Source organism: Mauremys reevesii, linkage group 2, assembly GCF_016161935.1.
Source record: "Mauremys reevesii isolate NIE-2019 linkage group 2, ASM1616193v1, whole genome shotgun sequence".
NCBI lineage: Eukaryota > Metazoa > Chordata > Testudines > Geoemydidae > Mauremys > Mauremys reevesii.
In genome coordinates this window covers 125,507,762-125,521,174 of record NC_052624.1, presented here as the reverse complement: position 1 = coordinate 125,521,174, position 13,413 = coordinate 125,507,762, and the positions used below count along the sequence as shown (strand labels likewise).

Here is a 13,413-nt window from a genome sequence, read left to right as displayed (position 1 = left end):
TTCCAATCCTAGGGGATTTTCAGGGTTTGAGGGTAGCCCCATAGCCTGGTCCAGGTGGACCAAACTGTCCCTGCCCTACAGAATAGCACCTTGTGACAACTCCCACATATTTTCCTGCGAGATAGGACAATTAGGCCCTCAGTAAGGCCTTCGAGATTTGACTCTTATTTCAGAAGTGTGATTATTTACAATATTTGACAAAAAAGGCAAATCCTACACAACTCACTCAAGTGAGCAGCCCCACTAAAGTAAATGTGTGATTCAGGCTCTTCATACAAAATTGCATCTAATTAGTTGTGATAAAAGCAGGTGTTTCTTAAGAAATCATCTATTCAGGGTATCAGCCAAGTACTGCAAGGGAGAATTAGTTCTATGTGCCAAGAAAGTATGTTTTAAAAACAGTAATTTTTCTCATTTTTAATTATTTCACTAATTTGATCATTATTTTTAACAATATGGTACTACTTTAGAATATTTTAAAAATCTTTAGAATTCTTTTGCTGTGTATACTTTGAAGGGATAAAGTGAAGATTATTTTCTCCCTTCTGTTTAAAAGAATTAAGACATCTTCCTATCTCAGTGAGTTGGAATTCCTGTGTTTCCACTCCCACTCCAGAGAATAAATTTGCATAATAATACACTCTATAGTTAGGACAGCAGCACAATGTACATGAACGATGTTGTTTTTTCAGATCATACATCACTTTCCAGCATCTCAATGGTGCAAATAAAAGTTGAAGTTTAAAATCCGAGCTTCGTAAATTATAGTCTAAAATAGCTCTCAGATTGCTAACGACATACCTGATTTTCTTCATGTATCTAAGGGCTTGTCTTCACTATGGGGAGATCAACGCTGCTGCAATCAATGCAGCGGGATTGATTTAGCAGGTCTAGTGAAGACCCGCTAAATCAACATCAGAGTGCTCTCTGGACGACCCCGGTACTCTAGCTCTCCGAGAAGAATAAGGGAAGTCGACTGGAGAGTGTATCCCGTCAATGCAGCACTGTAAAGACACTGCAGTAAGTCAACCTAAGTGACATCAATTTCAGCTACGTTATTCACATAGCTGGAGTAGCGTAACTTAGGTCGACTTACCCTGGTAGCGAAGACAAGCCCTTATTCCTTATTTTTTCTGCTTAAAGTTCACATCTTTTCAAGTGACATGCCTGCTACTTAATGATCATTACCTTTGTCATTTCTTATAGTCTTGCATACTACTAAATGTGGCTCTCAATCATGGTTCTAAACACTTGTCCTCACCACCCATGCCTGAAGTCATTCACCTGGGGTAAGCCCAGGAGGCATAACCAATTAACAGAAAACAATCACATACTAAATGTATAGTGATACACACACATAAAGCTCTGTGTGGCTTGGGTTCTGGTTATCTTAGGCCTTGTCTACACTACAAAATTAAGTCAACCTAAATTAGGTTGACGTACATCCTCCACAGTAATTACTGTGGTGATTCATGTCTACACTTTGCCTCCTGTGCGGTGGTGCGCATCCTCACCACTGTGGGACACTGACAGCCCAAGCTGTGAGCCCCACGCAGAGCTGATAGCCAGCAGGCCATGTAAGTAATGCAGCGTCTACAGAGACACTGCGTCACCCTAACTACAACAACCTAAGCATTTATTAGGTCTGTGTAGTGGGCGACTTACACTGGCAGGAGCAACATTGTAGTGTAGACACTTACAGAGTTAGTTCAATGTAAACTGCCTTACATTGACCTAACTGTAGTGTACACCAAGCCTCTGACTACCAAGTTTCCTAGGGATAACTGCAGCAGTGGAAATTCGCTGATGGGTCCATGTTAACAATCCTTAAATTGAATGTCTGGAGGGTAGTGAAGGCTCATGGATTTGGAATTCATTTCCACTGTTCACATTGGAAAGAGGTGGAGTCTATCAAAAAGTCCATCTGTTTGCTCAGGTTTTTGCTTCAGGGGGTAAAGGTGGGAGATACTTAGGTTATGTTTAACAGATGAATTCTGTGACTGAATCTCATTTTAATAAAATGATATTAACTAATGTTGTGGTGTTTTTAAGTTTCATACATGCAGAGTCAACTGTGACGGATGCACTTTTAAAAATGGAAAAATAAATTAGCAACAAATTAATTTCTATAGCATACACTCTATTTGTAAAGTATACACTCTTGTATACATTCCATAGATGGTTGAAACAAATTATTTTTGAAGATGCCTGAATGTACACTTTACATTATAACCTGAATTATAAAATGTTACATATTAAAAAAAGAAAACAAAAACCTGGATTGATCAGCTTAAATCAAGCTCTAGACACTTAAACATGTGAGAACACTCCCAGCTAGTTTTTTCCTATTTTTAGGACATTAGGTCCTGTCTGCATTCTCATACTTGTCCTACTTGATACAAAAACAAGCAGCATATATTCTTTACAACAGGGAAGCTTTACAAATGCCACAACCTGCAGAGTCATCATTTAGCTAGTAATTATCTTAAACTATTTTGTCCCCTCACCCAGATAGAGAACACATGAAACACAGTGACTAAAGGCAGGACAGCCCACCAGTATTACTAATCCAATCCAGGGTCCTGAAACAATTAGGTAATGCTTTCCTGCTACTTCAGCAATTTTTAAATAAAATGGGTGGTTTGTGATTTCTTATTTCCACATTGACAGCCATACTTCTTTCATCATTTTAATAAAACAGATTCAAGCATTATATAGTGAAGCAGCATGGCTTCATTTGACAGTTGAAACAGAAAATTTTTTAACATGTAGCAAATAGGAAAAAAATTCTCTTGAAACTATTTTAGTTCACTAAAGAAAACAAGTTATGATTTTTTCCTGCAAAGTATAAAATGGGGGTGTTTTGGTTTAGTTGATTTAAGGACTTAAATTTTTCTTGTTGAGCCTTAGGGATGTTCTTTATTTTATCTGATTATCATCTACAGTGTTTACACAGTTTGCAAAACTGCAAATAAAATGGTTCAATTACTTTTATAGCAATAGTAACTGCTTTGGGATACATTTTGAAGAATGCTTGTTTGCAAGTAACAAGATAGCATCAGGGTTTGAAGGGATATGCACTGATCTCAGTCATGCATCATATTATTAAATAAATGTGAGCTACAGCAGACTCTCTGCTTTTTTATTACAGTTATATGACTGGCACTACTCCCATTTCCTTTATTCAGTGAATAATAGCATTTAATATTGTAAGGACAATACTTACTATTCTAGAATGATTTACAAATTTCTGAAGACCAAATTGTTAAGAAAAATAAAAGGACTTCACTTCATCTGCTACAAGTTACATGTGCAGTTCTCTAAGGCTAGCCACATAGATGTAAAAGGTTCTACTGGGTCAAGAGTGCTCCAAGATGACAAACAATATTCTGTCCAGGACCTAATGCAGTGTCAGATGATGATATTCAAATGTATTCTTCTAAAGCTATCTTAACTCTTCAGGTGAAATCCCAGCCCCACTAAAGTCAATGGGAGTTTTGTCATTTATTTCAGTGGGATCAGGATTTGAACTCTAGTGCAGGCAGTTAGGCCTAGTCTACACTAGGAAATCAGGTTGATCCACACCCGAAGCGATGCAGTTAAACTGACCTAAGCCCCGCAGTGTAGACAACACTAGGTTGATGGGAGAATCCTCCTGTCGTATCTACTGCTTATCAGGGAGGTGGTTACCTATACAAATGGAAAAACCCCTTCTGTCAACGTAGGTAACATCTTCACTGAAGCACTACAGTGTAGACAAGTCATTAGGTTTTGCTCACCAAACTGTCAGCAATGAGTACACCAGGAACCAGTTACATAGCAGTAATAATAAATATATAATAATAATAACCCTTCTTAATGTACAGCTCATGGCCCAATAATCTTTTAAAAAGAGATCCAGAGTTAAGGCAGAAAATATGGGACCAGCCCTTTGAGGTATTGAGAACCTCCTGCAAGGTGCTAAGCAGCATCAACTCCCAATGGAACTGGTCTCATGCCATTAACTCACACCACTGTGGTTAAGGAAGGGCTCAATTCTGCTCCTTCTGAAGTTAATGGAAGTTTTACCATTTACATCAATGGGGGAAAGACTAGGTCCTATTACTTTTACATATCAGATATGCTATTATCACTCAATGTAAAAAGTTGGGAGTCCATAAATCTAAAACTGTAAATTCCACAATGAAAGAAATTCAGTCAGGCTATTAATATTAATTTGCAACAAATGTTTTGTATAAACAAAGATCTACTCTGATCAATTTTAGCTCAATTACACGATTCATTTTAATAACTCTTCTCTTGTGTTAATATTAGTTTGCATACTAAAAAAATCAACATTATATAATCTAAATACTCTATAGTACATATGCAGTAATCTAATGGAACTTAGAGCATGTCTTAAATATGCAAACTAAAAAGGCTTTCAAAGATAGATTTATAAATATCAATATCATGACCTTTTTTATTTAGTAACAGTAGTAATCTTGTTGACTCAGTAAGTTATTTTTACATGTGTGTTCTCTGAGATATGGATTATACCTCCTATACAAAATTTGTCTATTTCTTTTTCCTAACTAGTCGAGTAAAATAATTACTTGTCTTGTTTAATTTTATTTAGTTAGTTAGTTTTGTGGCCTGCAAAATCTTTTTTTTTTTCCAAAAGAAAAAGAAAAAACAAAACAAAATCCCAAAGCAGTGTTAGAACTGAAGGTTCCAATCCTTCAAAGGGACTACTCAGGTGCTTACATTTAGGCAGGACCAGAGTCTTTGAAAGCAAGGGCTTGATCCTGTGCCCACTGAAGTTAACGGTAAAATTCTCACTGTGCAGGATCAGGGCCTATACACACACAACCTTTTTGTTTTTGGCACATCTAAAATATATAAATGGCTGAAACAACTTACACGAAGATAGTAAAAATAAACAAAAGTATGTTTCCCAGTGAGATGTTGTATGGCAAACTCTAACCCATGGCAAATTTTTAGAGCAAGATATACTCCTGGAATTGGTGAATGAGTGTTATTTGGACTCTATCAAGCATGATAGGTTTGGCTTAACAGTTAGGGTTCACTTGCTTAGTTTTTGTTTTTGACAAAACCCTAATATGAGAAATATATTGAAAGGCATTTTTATTTTCAACACAAAATGTAAGCATTCCCTCTACAGTGTTGGAAACTAACACAGAACAGCATTATAGTACATAAATATCAAAAAGTGGGCTTGACTAGAAACAAAAAATGAAACTAACCAGCCTAGTTATATTGTTCAAACTGGTGAAAGTGAAAAAAGTAGGCAAACATCTCAAATGGTGCATTGACACACTTGAGTAATTTTGCTCACAAAAGAAGTCTTATTAAAGATACATTCTTGCCTAATTGCTTACAGGACTGGGGCATATATATTTAGAATTCTTTCATGTGAAATACTCTACATTCTTAATAGTTAGAATGTTTAATATATATTATCTTAAGTCTTCTTTTAACAATGGAAGTGCTACTTTTGATCCTGATTCTGTAACTGTTCTGTGGGCCAGATCTGCCTCTCATTAAAGTCAAAGACACCCACTGAATTCTGTGGGAGCAGAATTGAGCTCATATTGGGCCAGATCCTACAAGAGCTCCATGCATGGCATTCCCTTGAAGATAACGCCCAATATAAGGGTTAATGCACAGGCTAGTGGTGACTACCAAGCTGGAATTCAAATGAGGAATTTTGATGCTGCATTATTCTGGCATGTTTTATGATAGCTTCATAATCCTTCAGTGGAATTGTATGCTAGTAATTATCATTTATTCTTGCACTGTCATTTCTAGTCTACGGAAAGGGCCTACTCTTTCAAACCCTTATTTAAATAATAATGATATTTAGCATTTTCACAATGTTTTATATGCTAAACCATTGTACAGATATTAGTTAATTAATCTGACATGAATTATCCTTATTTGTGCAGTTAGTTACACTGAAGTCAATGTGACTACTTGCAGCATGATAAGAATTAACCATGTCCATTTTTGCAGGATCAGTGGTTACATATTTTCAACATTTATATTCGTATGACTTTAAGATATATGTTCCCATTAAACTAATAGTCAAGAGAAGATAATGTTTAAAATATGAAAATGGTATTAGGATTCTAAAGTGTCTGCACTTTCAGCTCTTGCACTTATGCAATAGAATCAAGATTATATAACATGAGTCTGATTACAAAAAACATGGCTCTCATTACACAATGCATGGGTTCTATTACAGGATAGTAATCTATCACAGATTATCAGGCTATAACTGACAAGTATATATTATATTACTGTTAATATATATATTAACTTGCATTGCACAGTGCATAGCTCTCAAATTTCCCTTTTATGGCTACTTGCCTATTAAATTATTGGCAGTAATTTTAACTGAGCATTTTTACTTTATCTCACAAATACACATCAATATACATACATGACTTTTTCATATTAAATACCTAAGATCAAACTGCTGGCAGTACTCTAATAAATTTTGGCTTGAACAGATTTAGTTCAACAAAAAAGAAAAGCTTTGCTTTGAAGAAACCATCCTTTCTTTGCAACCGAAAACAGAATTTTATTTCAGAAATCCTTTTGGTGATTAAAAGGAGAAGATTGTGAAATTTTACAGTGTGTTCAAGACTAATGTTTAATTGATTAGTAATCTAAGTATTTTATTTAACATTTTTCATATTGAGCCATGATATGAATAAACAAAACATTTAAACAAAATTATACCATTAAAACTTCCTTTGACCCTTTTCAATTTAGGGGTAGAAACAAACCACAGAAAAATATTACAATAGTTTAAGAACTGGTTTGAAAGATTTTAACATAATACTTCTCAATCCTTATTCAAACACAATGAGAAACATGATCACTGTAAAAAGAGTGAATAACAAGTAATGGGACATAACAAAACAAATACTACTGAGGTTTAATATACTATGGATCTATTTTAAATTAAGTAAGCCTCTTTTTTATGGGTAGATTTTCTTTGAATTCCAAGGTGACCTATGGAAATTGACATCTTCAAGTGAAACCAAGGCATACAGTATGAACTAACTGAATAAATGAGTAGCAGACCTAGAGCCAGACTGAAGGAGGAGAGGACTGTGGAAATGTCTTTCCCAAAAGGGTCAGACAAGGTTCAAGGGGGGAGGGATAGCTCAGTGGTTTGAGCATTGGCCTACTAAACCCAGGGTTGTAAATTCAATCCTTAAGGGGGCCACTTAGGGATATGGGGCAAAAATCTGTCTGGGAATTTGTCCTGCTTTGAGCAGGGGGTTGGACTAGATGATCTCCTGAGGTCCCTTCCAACCCTGATATTCTATGAAACACCTCCTTTATGGGCCAGTCTGTGAAGCTACTGATGAGCAGTTACTCACACAAGCAGTCCCATTAGTGAATGTGAGTAAATCTGTAACAATAATGTAATTATTTATTAAACAAATGACCCACCCAAAAGATATCCAGTGAATTTATTTACCTTTGTTCAAAGAAAGAACACCATTTTGCATTGTCTACTATTGCTAGAGGACATGAACCTGTGTGTGTGGGCTAAGTGGAAAGACAACATTTCAAGGACACACTACATGATCGGAAAACCACCTTACATAGACACAGGCAACTTGCACATTGTAATGAACATAAAGGAGGACGGGCTAGAGATCTCACAAAAAATATTCATTCATTATAAATATTTCATGAAAATCTCATTTTCAATGGTGTTATAAGGGAGAGAGAGAAAACGGAATACAACAGTAGTATTTCTTCTTGGCTAAGAGCCAAATCATTATTATTTAAATAAGGGTTTGAAAGAGTAGGCCCTTTCCGTAGACTAGAAATGACAGTGCAAGAATAAATTAGATATCATTTGATATCTAATACATCCTCTATTGAGGAATTACATATTCTGTTCTGGCTGGAGGAGCCAAAAGATCTTTTCCAGGGCTAGCCATTATGAACCTAATGTATAGTAAACAATTACTTGATTAGTTTTTTAGACAACAAGATTTTTAAGCTGCACAGCAATGTTGGTAGCTCAGCACTAGGCAAGAATTGTAGCCTGAGTGTAACTAATGTCAAGGAGACAAACTTGTTTAGAGCTATCAAAAACTAGGTGCTGAGGGAGTCCCAATAATTGCTCACTATCCCATCCAGTATTTTATCTGTGCAATTCTTGAGAGGGCAGGAAGATGCCAGACAAAAGTCTGGAAGATGCAGTTCAAGGCAGTGTATATCTTTATACAGTGATACTTGTCTAAAGCAGGAGGCCAGCCAGTCTAGGCTGACTAGTGGAAGGAGGTTTTAATTCAAGACAGAACAAATGTTACCTGAAATCTGGAAGATAATTTGCTCAACACAAAGGGGTTGTCTACTGGGGATGGCTCCTCCAGCAGTTTTCATTATATATTTGGGAAATTATAATGTCAGCTACAGGACAAAGTATAGAAAAGGGGGGATGAAGCCATTCCTTTCAGATCTCCCTGTTACCATTGTATAGAACTGAAAGGAGAGGCTCTCCAAGCACATGACTGACGCTCTCGCCCTTGTGCAGTAGGGAAGTGTTATTATCCCCATTTCACTGAGGACCAGGGAGAGCGGGTGACCCTCCACCTTGGTATTGTGACCTGGCCAAGGTCATACGGGAGCCATTGGCCCAGGAGGTCAGCGCCAGGGAGCAGGCTGTGCGGGAATGGGGGCTTAAACCCCTGCAAGTAAGGAAACAGCTGACACCGCACAGAACCCGGGGTGCCCCAGCCCTTACCTGACCCTTCACCAGGCTGGCTGCGAACTGCCTCATGACCGCCTCCACGGTGTAGGCGCTGGACCAGCCGCGAGGGGTGAGCAGCTCCATGCAGATAGCCCCGCCGTCCAGCACGTAGCCGTTCTCCAGGCGGGGGCTGAGCACCCTCATGAAGGGCGGCGAGAAGGGGAAGTTGTCGGGGAAGGTGAGGTTGAGCAGGATGAACTCGGTGTTGGTCTCCTTCATGTCCTGCCACAGCACCGAGTCCTTGTCCACCTGGTGCAGCTTCACATTCCAGTCGAACAGGCTCTCGTCCACCAGCTCCACCGAGATGAAGCGGTCGCTCAGCCGGGCGATATCCTGCAGCTCCTTCATCAGCCGCCGGCTCCGCACCTGCGTGCAGTGCTGCTGCCTGCCCAGGGGCGCCAACGGGGCAGAGCCCGACGGGGGCGGCACCAGCTGGGCAGAGCCGGCCCGGCCGCTGCTGCTTCCCCCCGGCAGCAGCTGCGACTTGGGCTCCTTACCCGCACCGGGCTCCCTGGCGCTGTGGGGCGGGGGCTTCTCCTTGGGACCCCCCGAACCAGGCTGCTGCGGCGGCTGCTTGGAGAGCTCCAGCACTTTCTTGGCCTTGTTGCCCGCTGGGCTGCCCTCCTTGCTGGGGCTGCTGCTGCTGCTGCTGCTGCAGCCGGCGCTGCCCTGCTGCTTGTTGCTGCTGTTCTTCTGGCTGCCCTTGGCTCGGAGCGAGGAGCCCTGCTGGCTGCTACTGCTGCTGCGGTGGTGGTGATGGTGCTTGGGATCCTCCGTGTCCCTGTTGTGCAGCCGGATGAGCCCGATTTTCCGGAGCAGAGTGGCCATGTTGTGTTTGGCGGGTTCGGTTGTAGCCGCTGCCTGGCGAGCCCCGGCGTGGCCCCTCTGCAGAGAGCAGGGCGCTCCTCGGCGTGAGCGAGGGCGACAGAAACGTCTGAGCCGGGAGCGGGGAGGGCGGGAGAGACAGAAAGACGATGGGGCCAGGCGATGCTGCTTCTGCTCAGACGCCTCCTTTCACCGGGGCTGCTGCTGGCAGCATTGCAGCACTAGCGCTGCTCCCGGAGTCACCAGAGCTCCACTGCTGTGGCCATAACCCCCCTCGACAGCGGGGCCACCCCCTCCACACACCCCGGAGAGGTGCTTCTCCTGCAGATGGCCGGCTGCTCCCCGACTAACCTGCAGTCAATATCGAGCCACGCCACGAGCTCTGCCCGCGGGATTTACCCTTCGCTGCCTCTTCCCCGCGCCCCCTCCCTTCCCTTCCCTCGCTAGCCTTGGACCTGCTGAGGTACCAGATTTCTCTCCTCCTCCAGCTGGTGCGTGAACGTCGCTCTCGAGTCTGTCGGCTGCAGGTTTCCCCTGCGAGCGGTGGGGTCTGTTCGACTCCCGAGTAGCCCCCTCGGCCTCCCCGTTTCCCTCTCAGCGGCGGCAGCCGGGCAGCTCCTGGCCCCGGCTCTTTGTTGTGGAATCCGCTCCAGCCAGGCTCGGGGCGCTGCGTGTGCCGACGGGGCTGGTTGGGGCTGACGGAGTCATACAGCGAGAAGGCGGGTGAGGGGGGTAGGGAATCCCCGATCGCAGCCCAAGGCGTCCTTCCCCCTTCCCTCCGTTTACCTTGTCCTGGCACCGGGGCGGCGCGGGGGGACGCTGCCCCCGCACTACGCCCGCCCTGCCTTGTCTCTGCAGGTTCCCCGCTGCTGCGGAGCTGACATTGCGGAGGCCGCTCAGTCTGTTGCTCTGCAGGCGGAGGAGGAGGCGGGACACTGGGGAGTGGCCAGGCTGTTGCTCGCACGGGGGCAGGAGCCACTGGCTGGAGGAGAATTAAAATGTTCCTTTAATAATGGTGGGGGGTTGGTTGGGGACGGCCGCCTCTTCATCCCCTCAACATGAACAGGTTTTTCGGCCCATTACAGATTTCTCAGCCCACCTGCTCCCCCCAAACGCCCAGGCTAATGTGGCCTCATGGGCTTGTGACTGCACTGAAAGTATCAGAAACGTGATCGCTGGGTGCTGGATCCATACAACCGCTTTCCCCTTCAAAGACTGAAAAGGGAAGAGAGAAACACTTTCCCCTGGGGAGGAAGAAGGCAAAGGCTGAAGAATAAATACAGCTATTCATCAGTGAACACATAGTAATGGCCAGTGTGTTTGTGTGTGTGTCCCTGTTGTTATTATATTCTATAAAATCGATGTCAAGTCAGTATCTGATAAAGGAATAAATCTGTTACAGAATTACATGTCCTCTGTCCCTTTGTGTGCCCTGGGGAGGCCTCTACTGTGGTTTGGAAGAGCTGCCTGTATTGGGAAGGGATTTGTAAACTCCTTTAAGCCATTTTGGAAACACTATGAAGGAAACTTAGCAGGCTTCTTTAATATGTGCAAATCATAGTATGTTATAGGCAGCAACCATATTTTTTGATCTGGGTAACTGCTTTTTGACACAACTCTGAGGAATTTTGGAGATGCCCTTTACTTTTCATCCCTATTTTTTTCTCCTTGCTATTAACTTAACAGGTCACTCGTTTTGTCAGGCAATAATGCATGTGACAATTTAGAATGTTACAACCGGTTGCAATAACCATTTTTTCAAGTTATATGGTGTAAAATACAGATTAATTTAATACAAACAGAAGAAACAAATTAATGACATCAGTTTGATTTGCCATAATTTTAAAGAGCTTTTAGAAATCAAGATCCTAAAAATAATTGACAGATAGCATTATACAGGTTGAACCTCTCTAGTCTGGCACCCTTGGGACCTGACCAGTGCTGAATCAGAGAATTTTCTGAACCACGGGAGGTCAATGCAGAGTGCCAGCGGGTCTCCATAGGCACGGGAAGTAGGGGTGCACAGGGGCAGCAGGTTTGTATAATTTTTGGTGGTGCCCAGAACAGGTCCAAGTCCTGCTCCCCACTCAACCTGCCTTGGAAGCTGATATATATATATTTAAATAATGTAAAAATTTGAAGGCTCTGGGCTGGGGCTGAGGGGTTTGGAAGGGGCTCGGGCACAGGGTTGGGGTGCAGGGGGGGTGAGGGCTCTGGCTGGGCATGCGGGCTCTGGGGTGGGGCAGGGCCAGGGATGAGTTTGGGATGCAGGCAGGCTGCCCCCCGTCTGGGGCCAGAGAGGATTCCCACCAGCTCTCTCCCCACTGGCAGCACACTCACCTCGCACCACTGTCACTGCACATGCTCCTCTCCAGGAAGCCCCCTCACCTCCTCTGTGGTGGGTGGAGTGGGGCTGCCATCACGTGTGTGCCTACTTCCCTGCTGCTGCCCCTCGTAGCCCAGCGGTCGGCAATCTTTTAGATGTGGTGTGCCGAGTCTTCATTTATTCACTCTAATTTAAGGTTTTGCATGCTGGTAATACATTTTAATGTTTTAGAAGGTCTCTCTCTATAAGTCTTTAAACTATTTTGTATGTAAAGTAAACCAGTTTTTTAAAATGTTTAAGAAGCGTCATTTAAAATTAAATTAAAATGCAGATCTTATCAGTTTAGTGCAGTGGTTCTTAACTTGGGGTGCATGCACCCCCTGGGGCAGGGCCAGTGCAAGGATATTTTGCGCCCTAGGCAAAACTTCCACCTTGTGCCCCTCACCCCCGGACGTTGGTTCATTGAGGGGCAAATCCCAACGAGCCTTTATAGACCCCAGGGGCCAGCTATGCCCAGGAACTGTTCCCCAGACGAGGTTCCCCCATCCCCGCCCCCTGAACTCCCCTGGAGGGAGCACAGCCCCCCCGTGAGCCCTCTCCACCCCACCCAGGTGCCCCCCCCAAGTCCACTCACTGGCTTTGCCAGGCTTGGGCCGCTGCAGCAGCTCGGCAGGGAGGAGTCGCCTTCCGGAGGCACCGGAGAGCCACAGTGTCCTGCTTGTGGCAGCAGCGAGCCCCAGCCATGGAGGAGCCGGCACGGTGCAGGGAAGCAGCAGCCCTGCAAAGGCAGCGGTGCCACTAGTGGGGAGCAGCTGCGCCTCCCCACCCCTCCTGCCCAAGCTGCAGCCCGCCCCCGCCTCCCGGGGGCTCCTGCAGGCTGTAGTGAATGTAGGCAGGCACCAGCCCCCATGTGCCCCCTGGCTCCCCCCTTGCCTAGGGTTACCATATTTCAACAATCAAAAAAGAGGGGAGAGCCCTGCCCTAGCCCCACCCCCATCCACTCCCTCCCACTTCCCACCTCGATTGCCCCAGTCAGAACTCCCAATCCCCCCCTGCTCCTTGTCCCCTGACTGCCCCCTCCTGGGACCCCCTAACTGCCCCCCAGAATCCCACCCCCTACCTAAGCCTCCCTGCTCCTTGTCCCCTGACTGCCCCCTCCTGAGATCCCCCCCACCCTAAATGCCCTCCTAGGACCCTACCCCCTACCTCTCCCCTGACTGCCCCAACCCTTATCCACCCCCCCACCCCCAGACACACCCCCAGGGACTCTCATGCCCCATCCAACCACTCCTCCACCAACAGGACCCCCAGAACTCTCAACCCATCCAACCCTCCCCCTGCTCCCTGACTGCCCCCCGGGTCTCCCCTTACCATGCCCATGCCAGTCAGATGCTGGCTTCATGTGGAGGCAAAACTCCACGTGGAGTGCGGAGGCAGTGGGAGGGGAGGAGCTGCGGGAGGGGCAGCAGCAGTGGCG

At 44.4% G+C, this 13,413-nt stretch overlaps 1 protein-coding gene and 1 long non-coding RNA gene across 2 annotated transcripts in view; one reads left to right on the top strand and one right to left on the bottom strand.

Annotated features, from left to right (window-relative positions):
• The window catches only part of UBE2QL1 (ubiquitin conjugating enzyme E2 Q family like 1), a 30,543-nt gene extending 20,530 nt beyond the window's left edge, over positions 1-10,013 (bottom strand). The window contains exon 1 of the mRNA XM_039523861.1: positions 8,780-10,013. Coding sequence (XP_039379795.1) covers positions 8,780-9,613 — 834 coding nt within the window. The 5' untranslated portion in view covers positions 9,614-10,013. The remainder of the gene's footprint in view (positions 1-8,779) is intronic.
• LOC120397645 lies at positions 8,825-10,912 on the top strand. Its single transcript, XR_005593913.1, has 2 exons — positions 8,825-8,963; positions 10,696-10,912. It is a non-coding gene; the product is annotated as an uncharacterized LOC120397645 (long non-coding RNA).
• Positions 10,913-13,413: the final 2,501 nt, after the last annotated feature.